Source organism: Symphodus melops, assembly GCF_947650265.1.
Source record: "Symphodus melops genome assembly, chromosome: 7".
Classification (NCBI taxonomy): Eukaryota; Metazoa; Chordata; class Actinopteri; order Labriformes; family Labridae; genus Symphodus; species Symphodus melops.
The window spans coordinates 19,206,914-19,225,754 of NC_136697.1; the positions used below are offsets into that span (position 1 = coordinate 19,206,914).

Below are 18,841 nucleotides of genomic sequence, written 5' to 3' on the forward strand. Positions count from 1 at the left end.
CACTTTACATACAGTAGCAGTTTCTGGCATCAGTGTGTGAATGGGTGTAAATGTGTAGGTGTGACCTGTAATGTAAAAGTGTTTTAAGTTGTCAGAAGACAAGAAAAGAGCTTTACAAGCTGAAGTCCATTTACCATTTCAAAGCTGATGCTTACAAGTGAACAGACGCCTTTCAGAATACATGATAAATAAAAATGTTACCCACCTTCTCACATACAAGCCTGTGTCTGCCATTTGTTTCGTAGGTTACTCACATTACAGGAAATGTTGCTGTGAGCAGGCACAGTTTGAAAGACTTTACTGAGTTTATGCATTTAAGAACAGTTAAAATAAGCAGTGCTAATTAATGTTACTCTAAAAATGTACTAAGCATTTTCTGTTGTACATTTTAATATTATCCATGGAAGTAAAAAACAATTCAAATGTAAATTTTAATGAAAAGTTTACTTTGAATTTGAATAACTATGATCCTATAATTGCATTTATTTCTAACTTCACTCTGCAGTTGTAATAAGTACATTTCCCCAAAAGGGTGTTTTAGCTTCTCTTTTGTTATTACTTTATTATTTTGTTATCATGTTGTAAGCTTAAAAATAAAACAATAAGGAAACATTCTTACTATAGCGCCCGATCAATACAGGCTTTTTGGGGCCGATATTGATATTGGGGAGGAAAAAATAAATAAATCGGATATGTCGGCTGGTAATTTCCTTTGCTCTTTTTTTATTTTTATCAAACACTTGTGTTACAGATATATAATGTAGACAAGATGTTTACTCAACTGGAAAGTAACTATGGATGTAAGTGAATCATAGCTTGACATTCTGGGGAGTGAGAATATTTGTTGTAATTCATAAAGCACACTCTGCTAGAGTAAACAAACAAAATGCCATTTGACTGGTGAATAAATCTTTTAATATACACGTATCTGCGATAAAATTAGCTGATACTGATAGTCACTGGATATCCTAATATAGTGTTGTCAGTTAATATCGGCTGGCTGGTTTATCGGCCTGGCTTTACTTAATATTAACATTAAACTCTACTCAGCAGGATGGTTAATTTTTGTCCTTAAAAACAACTACAGAAAAGAATTCAACACGGGAGGCGACTAACTGTATTTCTCAAGCTTCACACCACAACGTGTAGCTGAACCAGCGTGTGCAGTTTGTAAGCAAGGTTGAAAGCTTCACAAACACAAAGTTAAAGGACCTTGTGCTGAGAATTACCATTCAGGTCCCCATTATGGTCCTTTGAGTCAACACATGCTTGTGGTTTGTACCTGCCATGTAACACAAGTCAGAAATAATCACTGCATTTTGCTCTTGACCTTGCAGGGCATTGTTGGAAATCTCTCCAGTGGGAAGTCTGCCTTGGTCCACCGGTACTTGACAGGCACATATGTGCAGGAGGAGTCTCCTGAAGGTAAGAGTCTGCTGTGGGGAGAGGGTGGGTCAGGAGGTGGTTAGAAACATGTCAGATACTCCGACATTTAGATTAACGCGGCTTGTTTGCTTTGGCTCTTTTAACCTTTATGTCAAGCTGCTAATTTACCTCACACCTTGTCATAGCGAGTCCAGTGAAGAAGGGGAATAGTATCAGCGTCACAGAAAGCAAGGCTACTATTGTTGATATTAGCAGGTAGACACTTTTTTTGGTTTCTGAAAAGGGAAATTAATACAGAAAACAGTGGTTTTCTTTTGTCTTTCAGAAGAAAAACACCCCCTGTTAGCAGTGACACTCATTCCTACAAGCGTTTTTCTATGATAGTTTAATTTAGAATATTGTTGACCAGATGACACTTTTACCTTCAATGGAACTGATGAGTTAATGACACAGCTCACAGTTCCTGTAAACTGGGACTGTGAAAATAAGTAATTGTAGAAATATTTGCCATAAACTGAACCCCATTATTATTATTTTTTTTTATTGCAATCATAGCAGATTACTTCCAGCATGCCTTGAAAGTGAAAAAAAAAAATATTGGACTGTGTTCAGGAGAAAATGTTCTCTCAGAGATTTAATCATCAGATATCCTTCAATTTATCCCCCCCCCCCCCCCCCCAAAAAAAAAAGAAAGAAAAAGTCATAATGAGAGTGCCCCCTTCTGGTCAGAAAGGCAAGTCCTCCTATCACAAGTCCACAAAGATGTTGGCAAACCCAGAGTTAACTGCTGATCTTTGAGGGCTGTGCAGTGTTTCATTTTAGTGTAATTATAGTGAGGATGAGACATGAAGCACATAATTAGTTCTTGGCATTTTGCTGCACCGAGGGAGGAAAAAAAAAATCGTCATTGCTTAATTAGTCTTTGAGAAATCAATGGTGGAAATGCAGGAAAACTGTTGCTGTAATCAAGGAAACATGTCAGCTATGAAATATGCATTCGTCCCCTTGTCATTGCTGCGTGTTGCTGTGACACAACATACCTGTCTCATGATTAGCACCCGCTCGGGCGACCTTTGCTCTTTATGTGCTCAACCGGGCTTCCTTTGCAGCAGCGTTGCCCGGCAGATGAAGGTTTAGCGATGGTTCCTTCAGTGTTTTGTTCCTGGGCTTTTGCTATGATATCTTGAAGGAAAAAAAAAAAAAAAGGTACTGGGGTGTGTTACCATGGCAACACCGGATGGAGCTCTGTTGGATTGTGGCTCTGTGTCAAGGTCTAAGCCTCCGTGTAAGCAGAGTATGCTTACTGCGTGTTAACTGTGCCTACCAACTTACCGTCTCTCTGCAAGGTTTTTAGTCGCTTCTTTACAGGATGAGCCTAACATTCAAATAATTCTTAATCGCTTTTAATCATGATGAAGGAATGTGTTAAATGCTGAAGAGAGCAGTCTGTAGCATTTATCCTCAGCACAGGCTTTTAATCTTTTTCTATGCATGCGCCGTATTGGCTCATGTTAAAATAAAGACGACAGCATCCTGGACGATTATGTAACAGAAATGTTTACTTCATGTTTTAACCAGAGCAGTGTGCTGTCAGTACAGATTCTGATTTCAGAGAGACGTTCCCTAATCTCTACAGGCATATCAACATGCTTGCAGAGCTCTGTACAAACCATTCTGATGAATCTTTGGTTTCTCTGCTCCGTTTTGATCCAGTCTTTACGCGCTATGTAATGAGATCCTCCTCATCTTCTTTTTCCCCCTCAGAGACACACAGACGCATAGTTTCTCAGTCCTTTGTCAGAATCTCCAAAGCTCTGTGACTTTAGTTTAAAAAAAAAAAAAAGAAGAAAAGAGAAGGAAAAAGAAGCTGGCTTGAAGTATGCAAATGTCTCTCTGTATTACACAACCAGCATCCAGCAGGGCTCAAGAGCCTGTGCTAAAGGCTGGGAGAATCCCCTTTTTGCCAAGCAGGCTGAAGTGGACTCAACAGGGTGGAAGTATGGCTCAAGTGGATATATATTGCTTGCTGAGACAGGGATACTGTCCATCTATGCAAATGGAAGCTCCTGTTTTCTGTATGGCCCTTACAGCTCCTCTGTGATGTGACATCTGGAGTTCTTAATATGCTGGTTGAACATGGTGATCCCTGACACTCTGTTATCTAATCATTTGAAGATCTAAGCCAACCTGTCTGTTTATGAAACTCACAGGAACCTGAGAAGTGTAACAGGTGCACTTTTACTCGTCGTGGAACATCTGCCGTCTGCAGCATCATTTATTACTCGGTACATTTCATGATCATTCCTCGACCTTCTCAAATGTGTGCATTATTCAATTTTGTACAATAGTCTTTTTGCATATATTTGTATTCATAAGGCCTCGTTTTCCTCTCCCAGGGACGTCTCTAGCCTAGCAACTTTCTCATTTGAATGTTTCTAATCTCCACAGGATCGCAAACCACCCAAATGACATGCAGAATCTAATTTACTGCGTCGTTCTGCCATCGGTCTCTTTTTTTTTATCTGCAGAAAGCTTTGCTATCGGCAAGGAATATGGATATGTATTAGAAAAGAAATTAAGAAAAGAGGGAGGGAAAGTCAAGGCTGCATTTGGGTTAACTGCTAGCTCCTCGCTGCTGTTTTGGGGATTCGATGTGACCTGAGGCAAACCAGTTCAGAATAAAAACAATGGCATTTTGACTCTGGTTTTTATCTCCTTTGAGTTCCTTTGCTATATTTAGTCCCCTTGCAAAATGGAATACGTTGTCTTGTTCATTATCTAAAATACAGTCTTCAAACCCACACATGCAGTCTGATAATCTTTGTGAAGTGAAAGTTGAGCCTTTCCAGGACTGGTGGCGGTGGCACTGAACTTGTTCCCTCAGCAGCTGTGTATTAGACACGCTAAATGGCAATTTTGCGCCCACGTAATTGGCTCCAGAGAGACCTGGTTTCCTGTCGGCATATGATCCTAACAGCAACACATTCAGGAGGCCTTAAAAAAGAACTGCATGTCAAACAGATTCACATCTCTCCAAACTTTTTTTGTTGTTGTTTGTTTGTTGCCAAGCTTTGTGTTCATGTTAAATGTGGGTTCTTTGGTACGTTGTCATTGTTTTTACAATGAGTCTAAAATATCTGCAGGCTGTTTCTACTTTGGGGAACGCTTTGCGCTTCATCCTGCACCATCTCTAAACCAGCCTTCGGTGTTAAAAGTATGACCTTGAACTAAAGTGTGATAATGTGTCTTCCTTAGGTGGACGGTTCAAGAAAGAAATAGTGGTGGATGGACAGAGCTACCTACTTCTGATCAGAGATGAGGGAGGGCCTCCAGAATTGCAGGTAAGCGATTAAAATGTTCCTTTTCTCTCTCTCAAGCTGCGAGATGGATCAGACAAAGCAGTGTCTAAAAACTGTCATGCAGACAGGAAGTGTTCAGACACGGACCATTGCTTCCCTGCAGGACTGTCAGGAGCTCTGCGACAGCACTCTGTAGTCGCTCTACTAAGAAGCATTTAAGGGGCAACAACAGATCAATGAGTGAGCTCGGCCAAAATCGTTTTGTGGTCAAAGGAACAATGCAGCATCTAATTTTTCTATTAGTATGTGAAAGATGAAGAGAAATGGATCCGATGCTTCTTCTAAGTGGGCTTAAACGAGAACACGCACCTCATGCTCTGAAACTCTTGAGGAAATGCCTTGTAGTAATCCAGCCTTGTGTTGTGACAGAGTAGACATCGGGCTTTTATCCGCTGTTATTCTTAAACCATGTTTTAACAGACAGTGTTGGGTTTTTACCTCCCATTTGTAGCTCTTACAGGACTTAAATTGTGCTGAAGAAAAGGAATCTGTGTTTAATACCACTTCATCCAGGCTGAGTTGTCTGAAGACAAACATTCAAGGATTCCTCTTAACTTTCAGCTTTGCATGATTGCATAGCATCTATGTTATCCTGTAGTTCCAAGCAGTGTGAAGACTCTCGTGTATAATGAACGCTGCCGTGTGTTGAACCCAGATCCACTGATTACATTTTCTCGGGTAATCATTGTTTTGTGTCAAGAATATACAACTAACATTGAAACTTATTTGAGAAATGATTGTATAAGCTTTTCGGATCCATGTTTTTACATAAGTAATGGATCCAGTTTCTTTAGAATCAGCATCAGAAATACTTACTACAAAAATTCTGTGAAGCGGAAAGGGTCTCATGTTTAGATGTGGCAGACAGACGGTTTTGACATGAAATCTCCCCAAAGGGTGGTCAGACAGAAAGAAAAACATGCGGCTGAAGAGAGCCATTTGTCCCGGAGCTAAACACCAGGTCAGTCATTTGTCAGGTGCAGTTGACGTTTTTTTTTTTTGTTGGTGTTAGCAGCACAACATATTAACGCTAATGCTTCCCTGTATCGGTTGGATATTCAAAAGGGAAACTAGCTAACGAGCTATCAAATTCACTTCAAGGGAAGACATCGCAACAGTTATGCAGAATGCATTGATTTTTAAAGCTTCGGGTCAATTCAACCTAAATAAAGTTACCAAATTGATTAAGATTTGATTCGCAAGTCAAGACAACGCTCCACTGAAGGACACTAACCCAGCTGCTTGCAGCTTCATTCCCAAGACTCTGTGTTTTTAGTAACGTGTAAGCTCTGTGTAAATGAACCATGCCTTTTGCATTGGCAAAATCATGAATTCGATTGCATTACGCTTGGTGAGGTTAGCGAATGGAGTCGAGTTCAGCTCAGTTGTCAGCTGCCTGTATAATTAGTGTCGTAATTAAAGGCCTCCATTATGCTCACACTCACAGGAGGCCGTGCAGAGCTGAGGCTTTGAGGCTTGATTCGCTATTCATTCCCTTCGGGGGTCTGTGTGACACTTGGAATCTGAATGAAGAAAAGGGCCGTACAGGAGGACAGTCATCACCTGATTGTCTCTGTTAGTGCTTCTGTGGGCTCGGTGTAGCCTCTTCTCTATAATGGATGGTGATTAGGATTGATTTCCTACACTCGAGGGAAGCCTCTCTGCCCCGTTCGAACAAAGACGTATTCCACGATTATGGATGAATATGACGCAGATAATACAAAAGTTTCTTAGATTATGATAACAGTGGGAATACAGAAAAATAGATTGGAAGCAGTGATGGTGTTAAATCATTCGCTGTCATTCCACCTGCTGATACTGTGCATGAAAACAAGGCTGTTGTTACAATGCCTGTGCCTACTCTGCCCCCTTCTGTCTGAATATTTGAACTACAGTTAAAAAAAAGGAACCATAACACAACAGTCATATTGTCTACATGCAAGTGAAACAAAGTTAAGGTATCCATTGAAAGAGCAAATTTACTAAATAATAAAAACAAATGTGGCATGAAAGTATTTAAATGACTGTTTGTATTACTTAAACAAAAGTTCAGCCACAATCAAAAATCTGACATTGTCATCTTTTTTCTCCAAATGTTTAAAAGTGTTAAAAAGAATAATTAATTAATCGTGATCATGATGAGTTATTTGTAAAACTCTTTTTCAATCACATTTACAAGTGCCTCTCAGGTAGAAATTAAAAAAGTAAAAACACAAGTCTTCTATTATAAGAATATGGGGAAATAAAACATGTTTCAATCAAACAGCCTCCTGATAAAGCCGGCTTTGAAGAGTGATTCTAAAGAAGGTGCAGAGATTAGCAGGGTTTGCTAATCTACGTGAGATATGAGCCGATTTGATCTTCAAAGTGCAAACAGTAGACCGCTTTCTTGAAAAGTTCAATTTTAGTTTGTCTACCAATCATTTTTTTTTTACATCATGCCTGTATAAGCTGCAGCTTTGGACTGTGTTTGTTTTCCAAATGAGGGGCTGTTTTTTAATCCTTTAATCGGAAACTCAGTTTAAAGGTGAGCTCGGAGTTACTTAACCTTTTCAGTGGGTAAAAAGGTCTCCTTGTGAATCTCTGAACTAACATAGTTCCTATCTAAGGTTTACTTAAAGGTGAAGTGAACCTGAAGTTGCATTGTCAACACTCTAACTGAGATGGAAACAAGTGTGAGAGTTCTTTGGACAAGCGAGGCAGCTCATTTTTCACAGCGCTTCAACACTCCACCTCTGCCCTGTCCTCAGTTCGCTGCCTGGGTGGACGCGGTGGTTTTCGTCTTCAGCCTGGAGGATGAGATCAGCTTCCAGACGGTCTACAATTACTTCTTGCGCCTATCCAGCTACAGGAACACAGCTGAGGTCCCCATGGTCCTCGTCGGAACACAAGGTGCTGCCCTCCATCTGATACATTTGTCTCGTCAGGATTATTGCAATATTAGAACTACAAACTATACTTCCACACAGACAAAAGACTATGTGTTCTTACATTGTCTTTACTCTTAGATGATGTGAGAAAGGACACGTCTTGTCTGAATGTACTTGACTATATTGTCAAATGTGTGTATGCATCTAAAACCTGATATACAGAAGACTATTTCTAGATGCAAAATACCCCAATGTCCAAGAGCTATAAAAACACTCATTATTTAGCCACATAGTCACAGTGGGTGACGTCTGTCAGAACTCTATAAGTAGATTATATTGAGAAGGTGTTTACACTTTCTTGCTGCCAGAAGTAATTGACATTTGCTTAGATGTAATTTAATACGCATCTGAAAATAGTCCCCAACAATGTGCTCCTGTTAAAGTACCCTTTGTAAAAACTACACTGCTTTTTTTTTTCATTTTGGAAGTGCTGAGTCTGTGTTACACATCTTTAAAGTGTATGTAAAACACCCTGATGACTCGAATGAACTGTGTAAATTGTATCTTGTCTTATTCTGTTGTTTTAGATGCAATCAGTGCCGCAAACCCCCGAGTGATAGATGACTCACGGGCCAGAAAGCTGTCAAACGATCTGAAGCGCTGCACGTACTATGAGACCTGCTCCACCTATGGCCTGAATGTGGAGAGAGTCTTCCAGGATGGTGAGAGAGCTGCTCGAAAACACATTTAATCAGATGATAGTGGCTGGAAATAGAAGTTTCAGCTTGAACATGATGGATTAGAGAAGGTAGAGACAGTTGATGGAACAAAAAAAAATATTTAGTTTGAGCTCGGAACAATGAGGTAATGCCCAGTAACAAAATTTAAGGCAACTCTGAAAACTTTGGCCAAACAATTTTGCTACTTTGCTCGTCACTTGGTCTACTTTTTTTTTTTTTTTTTAAATGAAATAACTTAAAGCATGAGGGGATAACTGTCATGTTGTTGATTGGGTATTAATTGCAACATTCAGAAAAACCCTCGTCATCATGACTCATTTTCAGAGTTAGTGTCTACAAATTCAATTCTTTTTATTGTGCCAAGCAGCAGGGGTGTGTCGTATACTTTGTCATTAGCAGGCTCACATTAAAGACCTTTTATTAAGTATTTCAAATAAAACCCCATAATATTGTCAAGAAATCATAATAAAAATTCAAGTATGTAAGGTTTATTACAATGTTGAGATGTTATCCAGAGAGCACTTTATATTTCATTTTGTAGGAACGGTTAAAACCCCTTTATGTCTCTTAAAAATATCTCAAAGTTTTTCCCTGCTCCTGGAAAATGTTGTAGAGAGAAACAAGGCAGCTTCATTGCCAGGCACGTTATCTCCTGAGGCTGCAGCTCCTTTGAAGGCCTGTCATCCCTTCACCAAACATCTGAATACATAACACACCGCTCTCTTTGCATTCCAGTGGCTTAATGCACAGGCACGTTGCCGTCCTCCTCTTTGTCTTAATTGCTTCCTGAAGCCCAAAGTGAAATAATTGAACGAGATGAAGGAGTGTTTTCTGCCCACAGAAGTTGCCCTGCATCACTCTCTTTCTTTCCTTCCCTATTTGCTATGCTGCAGCAGTTAGCCGGGCGTTATGGTCCCAGCTGTCATCACAACTTCAAATCATCTCTCTGTCCATCAGTGCTAATTTACATCACGCATTCATGAACATCGCCTTCCTCCCTTCCACTCACGCTTCACAAAGTCCCCCACTCCAATGTGCCAGGAATTAGATGACAGGTTGCACCCATTGCATGACAAATCAGGTTGTTCAGAAGGTGACAATAGTCTCATTCGGCTTCCATCACTCTGACGACAACATGCACAACAGAAGAAAAAAAAAAGTATTATTGTGTATGATTACTTTTCTTGGAAACAGAGGAAGCTTCCCCCCTCCCCCCCCTCCCCCCCTCCCCAGGAGATATGTTTAATCCACCTCGCAGTTTGTTGTTTATTACCTGACTGGAAAAACAAACAGCCCGAGGTGGTTGTGATAATGTGCTCATATACCTGGAATTAGCTTCATTTTCTTCACTGTGCTTTATAGGATTAACTGAGTGTTTGTGTTTGATTTAAGAAGAAACAATAGAAAATGTGTTTTCTTTCTGCTTTTTTTTTTTTTTTTTTTTTTCTTTTTTTTTTCAAACCAACTGACAAGGATTTTATTGACCCGCGCTCACGCTGTGTTTACACCCTAACCTACAGAATTGCGAGCACTTTGAACAGCACAACATTTAGGAAGAAATCATCGCGCTTATAACGCTTACTGTGCAAACATACAACAACTGAACGTTTTCTGTGCTGGCACAGCGTAGCTAGATATGTTTTCTATTCTTCTTAATCCATCTTCACTGATTGCTGATGTAAATTGATTAGCAAAAGGGATGTGACAAAGAATCAACTGACCGAGGCAGCTTTTTATTTGGATACTGGATTTTTGCTTCAGGGTGGGTTGATAACAAGTTACTGTTTGGTAAATCTGCCCTTAACTAGTTTGTTTATTAATGATATAGACTGAATGTAGCTGATACAAGATTTTAAAACCAACCTCTGTTGCTCACCAAAGCGGTGTGCGTGTCTCATTAAGGAGCAGCTCAAGCACATGTCTGATCATTGTTTCATTAACAAGTCCCTTAAAACTCTAGAATATTTTTAAGGCTTTTCGTGCCTTTATTGACACACATGGTTAGAGTCCGAACCAGGGGTGACAGAGTGAGGAATCGCGTGTGACATATGGCCATGGGTGAGAGTTCTGTCGCCTTTGTGCACAGGGGGCGCAATTGAAGCGCTTGGATGAACCGCTGCCCTGTCTGAAATCATTTCTGCTTGAAGCAGGATGGATATAAAAAGTATTTTTAAACAATCTGTTACTCTGACCCTCACTCTCTCTCTCCAGTTGCCCAGAAGGTTGTGGCCATGAGGAAAAAGCAGCAGCTCTCAATTGGTCCATGCAAATCTCTCCCTAACTCTCCCAGCCACTCCTCAGTCCCCGCTGCATCTATACCCTCTGTTCATATTAACCAGGTAAGATCCAAACCATACAAGATTTCTGTTTTGATGTCATGTAGTTATAAAGAAGTCTTCAACATTCTCCATTACATATTTTTCAGGATCATCTTATTTACTGTTATGAACATTGCCCTTGATATAACAATGCCATCCTAAATTTACCTGCTTGTTTATTGTTTCATTCCCTCTCCTTCTTTGTCTCCTTTACCCTCTTCCTACCTCTTTCCTCCCTTTTATCTCTTCTGATTCCGTTGCTCTCAATCTCTCACTCCCCAGGCGGCAAATGGTGGGGGTGCGTTCAGCGACTACTCCTCCTCCGTTCCCTCCACCCCCAGCATAAGTCAGAGGGAGATGCGCATTGAGACCATCGCTGCCTCGAACACGCCCACGCCCATCCGCAAACAGTCAAAGCGCCGCTCCAATATTTTCACAGTAAGTATGCGACAGCTGATGCAAAGCAACACCCACTCACATTACTAGAAGGCACGTTGCCAGGCAAACTTTGTCCACCAGAGGGAGACAGGTAGCTCGAAATGCATCACAACCAACTCTCCTGCCTCCCACGCAGGCAAAGGAAGCGTCTTGTTCATACAGCACAATGGGCAAAGGAGAAAAGACGAAATGAAAATTATGTTAGATCCCCGAATCTTTCAAAAAAAAAAAAAAGAAAAAAGAAAAAAAAAATCTTTAAAGCAAATATCAAATAAGCACTGTGGAAAAAAACCCAACAACTTCATGTCCGTTTCCTTTTCTGATTGGACACATGGATTAATTTTCTCATCTTACCCACAACAAACTAGGCCCTTTGTACTGTCTAAATCTTTGACCTCCCTCCCCCCACCCCTCTTATTTTCACTAGATCCTTTCTTTGCAGTGATTTCCCTTTTTGGGAGAAACGGCAGCAACAAACCGCCAATGCCCAACCCTCCTGCCCTCTCCTGCCCTGCCTGACCAAGCTAAACTAAAAGTCCGAGCCAGCCAATGCCCTGTTTACACGCTGCTAATATCTCATGCCCTCCCCCTCCAACAACACCCCAGCTCCAGATACAAGAGCTCATCAAGCTTCTAACCGTCTCGCTGAGTCTAAATAACTCCCCAAGTCCTCAATCTACGTGCTGCTACTCCACCCCAAATCTGACCTTGAGCACCAAGATTCACCAGAATCCCTTGACCCCTGTCTGCCTGCTCTCTATCCCCCATGTCCTGTCGTATTTTCTCTAACCAATAGCATATGTGTGCACTAACCACTCTAATTTCCTTAGCTGTCCTAAGCTTGTCTTTTTTACTTGTAGCCTCTGCCCTCTTCTTCTACCCAGCCTGCTCCCCCCTTCCCTCCTTTCTCCTGTCTCCTCCTACACCAGCCTTCTTCTCTGCTGCTAAGCCTCTCCTAACCTCGCTGAGCCAGACCTCTGCCCTCCTCTGGTTTAGAGAGGTCTGTAGAAGTTCTACCAAAAATGGGTTTGTTACTACTCAAACGAGTGGACTACTGTAGCCCTGTTTATGACCTCTTGAAAAAGGCCAGCATGTCTTTTAAAGTTACATCAAACGGAGAAGCTACGGCAGCTTTTTCAGAGCTTTTCTCATTTTCCTGCAGAACTTTGTAAACGTTATGAGGCAGTTATCAGGCTCTGCGAGATTATCCCCTTCCTCCCCCTCTTTCTTCTTTCCTACCTCTGACCCTCATCCTACCTCTTCCCATCTTTCTCCAACTAACTCCTTCTGTAACGCCTCTATCTACCCCTCTGACCCCTCCTTTACCTCTCCTTCTTTCTTCACTCTGTTACCCCAGCTGCTGTGGAAGCCGCAGCCTTTGTGGCCTCCGAGCAGTACAGGCTGTGTGCTAGCTCCCCTTGTTGTCTCCCTTCCCCCCTGCTAGGTAGTGACTAACCATGTCCACCAGAGAAATGAGCCTCTCCCCGTCCGCGTCATGGAGATGCCGAAGCACGCCACCTACCCGGTGTGGGTGCCGGAGTGGCAAGCCGAGCGGGAGTTTCAGCTCATGACCTTCTGAGGAGCAGCAAGCCCAGGGTGGGAGGAGGGAGGGTGAGGGAGGAGAGGAGGAGAAGGAGGAGGAGGAAAGAAGGCAGCAAAGGAGGAGGAGGAGGAGGAAAGTAAACGGGGGCAATGTCGACATTTCTTCAGTGACACTTGAAGAGTGAGATGGGCTCAGGAGAGGAAGACTCGCAGTGCCGACCTTTTTTTGCCATTTCACAGACCCACAGAACGAGAAAAATATTTCATCGACACGCCAATATCGAGGATGTCCCCTGTCCTAGCTTTTTCCATTTTCAAAAATAAATCTGTTAGTTTTCTTTAAGACCTGCTCATTCAGAGACAGCAGGCGACCATTCAACAAGCCTGCCGTATTTTCTAGCTACAGATCTGTAAGTAGTTCACTTTCTGTTCATTTTGGAAGATTTAAGAGACGGACTCATTGAAGGAAAAAAATGCCTTAATGTCATTAGTTGACAAGCTTTGACAGACTCTCTTTAGTCATCACACACAAAATATTTTGTTGTTATATTAAGGAGAGAGGTCCAGAAATCCAGAGATATCAAATGAAAGTTTGTCACGGTTGTGGCACTGGCATTGGGACTCTTTAAATTAAAAAAAAAAAAGTCCTTTGCAATGAGCGGCTTACTGAGTTATAGTGTTTTTAGTTAAGATATTTTGTGTCAAATTGAATTGATAGCAGAGACATAAGACCGTGTTTATATAAAAACCCCTTTCAAAGAGGTGAATCGTTTTTTGACGAGATATTGTTTCTTTTTAAGTGAGCTCAAATCAAAGCTTTACTACAGAGGATCTCATCACTCTCCATCTATTCACCGCCCTCACAAAATCTATTTCACCAACCACAATCATTTCAAGCCGGTTTTAAACATCGCCATCCTCGGCCACTAGGTGTCACCACAGTATACATTATTCTTTCCTAGCGCTTCCATGGTCAATAACTCTAAACAATCTGTTTTCTAATGTGTCTGTGGGTTCCTGATGTCTTCAGGCTGTCCGTCCCTTTTTCGTGTTCAAAAGCACACTGTTAAGGAGTTTAGATGAATAATGCGGCGTTTTTTTATACTTCATTCCATCCCACTCAGACACTCCTCCATCTCCATTAAAGACATTGTTATTTTTACGTCCGCCATTTGGTGTGTCCATATCACGTTTTTAGTCCCTTGACTTGATGCTGGAACGTATGAAAACGTATGAAACAAAACATTACCAAAAAAAAAAAAGGCAAACAAACAACAACAAAAAAATAACCATTTGACACTGTTTTTCAATATTTGCAGATTTGTGCTTCTGTTTCCAACCTTTCTTCAACAAAAAGGGCTTTCCACATCCTTCCGAATTAGAAGAGCATGATGGTTTAAAAAAAATAAATAAACAAAAAAGAGTCCCCCTGCTTTGCCAATCCTGATAGAGGAAGAGAATATTTAGTGAGGACTTGAAGCTTGTTGTTACCGCTTTACCCTCTATGCTTTCTTGCATTGAGGGTAATGCAAAGAAGTGGAACTAAACGGAAACCATAGGACTTTGCGTGTAACGCAGCCTACAGACGAGTTCATTTGAGTGTTCAAGCACACTCAAACTAGACTGTCAAATGTCACAAAGTGAGACTGATTTTAGGGACTCTTCCGGAAATGCCCCGTCCATCCCTTGCCCCCCCCCCCCTCCCCTAACCCTACTCTACCCCTGCCCACCAAACTCCCATTTAAAAATCCTATACAGAAACACACTGTACAGTCAAGTCACTCTTGGAACTGTTATCCAGCCACCCCAAAGGACACAACCTTTCCTTACATGACATCACACTGCCTTTTGCCATAAATGAGGACTCAAGGACTAGAGGTGCCAAGTTGTTTTTATTTGTTCTTACTTTTAGATTTTTTTCCTACATTTATTTGGTCCGTTTTTATTTGAATACTTTTTCCCCCACCGGGGAGTATTGAAGAGTTGAATGAATTTAAAATGTGGTTTATATGTCTTATAACAGAGGTATTTTAGAGCAGAGTTAAATTGGGGTTATTTTATGAAGGCCTTCATAAAAACTAGGGTAGTCAGGGCGTTGAGATTACAGAGAGATATTACACTGAAGGATGCCATCAAATGAAACTGGGTTTGCACCGACTTGTATGAATGTAGTTAAACTAAACGTTTGTTTCCCTTTTATTTATTAAATGTTATTTATTTTTGCACATTTAGTTTTTTTAATTTATTTATTTATTTTCATTTTTCTCAGTTTAGGTTTGGGACAGAGATTATGAACTCTTGCATAATCGCTTTTCTATCATGAACGGATTGACAAACTATAGACTGCTGTATATCTTGTATTGTATTTTATTTACATTGGTACTCTATACAAAGTACATACATATAAGGAGTATATGAAATAATGCCTTTATTGTCCATCCTATATTTTGTGGGAACTGCAATGTTTGGCTCAATCTGTTGAATATTTTGAAGTGAATTTGTGACTTGCTTTGTATGGTGTCTGTATAGAAGCTAAACAAGTCATCATTAAAAAAAAAATAAAATGTTGGAAAAATTTGAAAGGCCAGAGTTGGTTTACTTGAACTCAGACTCTACCTCTCCTCCTCATTGGTGACTGGACATTTCTCATGTTCTGAGTGAGACCATACACACTCATGTCTGTCCCTACCTGTACCTCATCTTTATTTGTTTTGGGGTGGGAATGTTGTTAATTTAAGGTTTGGTTCATATTCAAGGTTTTGTTTACTTTCTAACATGTTTTCCCTCTTGAACAGGAATGACCAGATACATGAAAAATGTATGTGATCCTGCTTTGTTGTCACTGAACTTGTTTGGTATTTCAAAATAAATGTGTTGTTTCACCAGGTTTTGCAGGTTGGAGGAAGATCTTTTTCTTAAGCCTTCTGTAAAATAACAATTTTCCCTTCTTTCCCTCTAACCATGTATGCACTTTAACGTACTTATCATGCAATCAAAGCCCTTATCAGTGCTACTATGCTAAAGGCAACACTGCAGCTATGCTGATATACTAGCTGTTGGTCTGCAGGTCAACTAAGGGCCTGCTCTGGCTCTCAAACAGAGGAACAGGATCGCCCAAAGGGTTTCAGGGCTGAGTCATGACTCAATGTGTGGTCGTCCTTTGGTCTCCTCTGTGTTGAGATGTGTCTAGTGTGGTCTTGGTTTGGTCTTTTTTTAAATTATTTTCTTTTTAACTTGCACGTCGGTGTTACTGCTGTTTGTTCCGCTGGTCTGCTTGTTTGTTAATTTCAAGCTTCTTTTGAGACTTTTTGTTTTGCAACGTCGAATTTCTTCACAAATACTGCAACACACAAAACCCTCACCTCCACCTCTGACCCCCAGTCTCTACCTCTCTTTCCCTCACCCTCTCACACCCCAGACACACACGCAACTACACCCCAAAACTCCTCTCACACTCAAAAGCTCCCTGCTTTGCCATCAGTGTGTCGCTGCAGTAACTGACTGATTTTCTTGTTGTTTTTTTTACAGTCACGGAAAGCCAGTGAGCAATCAAAGAGCGTTGACAGTAAAACAGACAGCATAGGCAGTGGAAGGGCCATACCTATCAAACAGGTAAGCATTGTTTTCTCCTTCTTACCCTTCTTTTCTTATAGATATCTGGGTAAGTATGTTTCTCCTGTCAGCAGATGTGCTGTTTATTGTTTAAATAATGCAGGGCTTAAATTTTTCAGGCACCGTGCCTTAACTCAGGCGTGAGGCATGTGGCGTGAAATGATTAAATAATTAACCCAATAAATAGAAAAGAACCCGTTATTTCTATTTATAAATATTGCCAATGCTGCAGTACTCATTCAAGAAATGAAATGGATAGCTGTGCTGTGATGAGGGGCAACAAGACAAGAGACGCAAGCAAGGAAAAACAACCCTCACCTGCTCGACATCTCAGACACTGTCCACATGAGGTTCTTTTGCACCCATGTAAGGCGGAAATTGGAGAATTATACTCTGATTTGTACTATGATTTTAAGAAATCACCCAGACAGAAAGACATTTTCCACCAATTTCAGAGCTGTTATTGCCAATTGTCCTTGAAGCAAAAATTTTCAGGCTCAGGATTTTTTTTTCACTTTAAGCCCAGATAATGGGTCTAAGTTTTAAGGTGGACAGTCATGTGTTTCTTTAACCACTAGATGGAGACATAAGACAACGTAACAAATTACCTTAATGTCAGCTGAGCAGAGGTACAAGGGAGAAGAATGCGGATGGTTAAGCTAAAATAAGATTTGATAAATAAGCATAGATAATGCTTTCCTTTCAAATCCAACATGCTTTGGTATCGAAACTTTATGTTGAGCTTAATTTTGTCCAGAAAGATTGCGATTTATTTCACAAGCTTAATCAAAGAGCTCAATTTAGGATGATTTAATAAAAAAAAGAAAAAAAAGAAGGTATTTATCAGATAACCTCAACTGAAAATGTGGACACTTCTGAAACATATCCATTGGTAACAAAGTCAAATCATTTCAAGTGGAAATTGAAGGCTATATTGTTCATGAAGGTCATTTGCTTTATGTTAAGGATTGTCAATAGATTTATGAGATGTTTTTGTAATCTTGCGTTTGTATTGTTGTAGCTCTAATTTTAAAAAAAAACAAAAAAACTTGGTCCTTTTTGAAATGTTATCATCGCTCAGATTCAATGGGTGTTTTTTGTGTGATTCACTTGGAAAAAAAAATATTTTTAACCTATACGGTTTATTATGATTGTAGTTTTGGCAGTTAAAAACACATGATCACAGTATTATATAAAATACTACACACCTTAATCAGGGTCATTTCCTGTTAGAGGAGATTTTCAACATTTGAAAAAATTCTACCTACTATTTTTTAAAATGGTTTTAGTCATATTTTTTTCTTTCATATATCTTCATGCATTGCTTTAAGCAGGAGAGCACTGAATTACCCGTCTCATAAAGGAGCATTTCTAAAGGTCCCGGCTCAAAGCGAAGGAGAAGTAATTGACACATTGGTTAGTAATCACTCGTGATTATACGAGGGCTTTTGTAAATGGGTCAGCATCCTTATATTATCCTCTTTACCTGTAAATCATACAAGATAATGTCCTCCTTTTTTTAGAATGATGAACCAGACCTTCTTATTCCCTTTGGAAAATTGCCAAGGCTTCAGTCCAGCTGAAATAATGACAGGGTGATGCTTCCAAGTCCCCTCGCTCAATCAGACAATAACGCTTCAGGGAAACGGTGTAGCAGAGACAGTATCTCTCAGTCCACCAATCTGTCACTTTTGGTTTATGTTCATGTAGCAGTTGAAAAAAGGTTTATTTTATAACAAATTAAAATACTTCAATCGGGCTTCAATGTCTTTTAAAATCAAGTCATTTCTATTAACCCCATATAAGTTTCAATTATGTTTTTATTTGTGCTCAACGGTACCTGAAAAAAGCTCAAGAATACCAAAAAAACAATCTAGCAATATAACATTTTGCGGTGGACAATCAGTGAACATGTCTATAGAGCATTCAGATGAGTGGCACTCCCTGCAGAAAAGGGCAGATCTGATGAGTGCAGGTGAGCAGGAGGTTGGTTTTCACAGATTAGAAAGAATCCCCTCAGAGCAGTCTTTACTGTAAACTCCCCCATTCTTATCCATTACACTCTGCGGAGCCCCTCCTCGAAAGGCAGGGGCCAGTTTCCCTGGGTATCATGGCAACTTTTGACAAGTTACCTCCCACCCCTCCCCTCCCTTATCTACAAAGGCTTTTATTTTGGTAGTGGTGGGACTGGAGTTTGGCTTTACAGATGTGTGGAGGGATGGTTGGTTGGGATTTGTGACCAGCTGATCTACAGGCCAGTCAAATGCACAATCAAGGAGATCAAAGTGTCAATGTGTGCTTAATTACCACTCCCCTCACCCCCTCCCCACAGGGCCAAATTACCCCCCCCCCCCCCCCCCATCTATAAAAATAGTGAGGATAACAATGCTGTCACTGCTGAGAAGCAGCCAACAGCTTCTCAGCGGGGACTGCATTCTTGCCCCATCATAGACCTTCCCCCAAACCCAACACACACTTTTTTTTTTTTCTCCTCCACGGTCCGTCACAAAGGGCTGGCCTATCAGTCAGCGGCAGTGGCGGGATGCAGCTTTTCTCTTGGTCAACTGACAAAAGAC

At 40.6% G+C, this 18,841-nt stretch overlaps 1 protein-coding gene across 6 annotated transcripts in view; it reads left to right on the top strand.

Annotated features, from left to right (window-relative positions):
• Window positions 1-18,841, top strand: part of agap3 (ArfGAP with GTPase domain, ankyrin repeat and PH domain 3) — a 117,422-nt gene that overhangs the window by 55,682 nt on the left and 42,899 nt on the right. For 2 of the 6 annotated variants that reach the window (XM_079347673.1, XM_079347672.1), the window contains exons 3-9: window positions 1,338-1,425; window positions 4,642-4,727; window positions 7,496-7,637; window positions 8,203-8,337; window positions 10,567-10,694; window positions 10,956-11,111; window positions 16,182-16,265. In XM_079347673.1, coding sequence (XP_079203799.1) covers window positions 1,338-1,425; window positions 4,642-4,727; window positions 7,496-7,637; window positions 8,203-8,337; window positions 10,567-10,694; window positions 10,956-11,111; window positions 16,182-16,265 — 819 coding nt within the window. Of the gene's footprint in view, window positions 1-1,337; window positions 1,426-4,641; window positions 4,728-7,495; window positions 7,638-8,202; window positions 8,338-10,566; window positions 10,695-10,955; window positions 11,112-11,538; window positions 15,074-16,181; window positions 16,266-18,841 lie in introns of those variants that run through there. The other 4 variants (XM_079347677.1, XM_079347674.1, XM_079347675.1 and 1 more) reach the window with 4 other exon arrangements.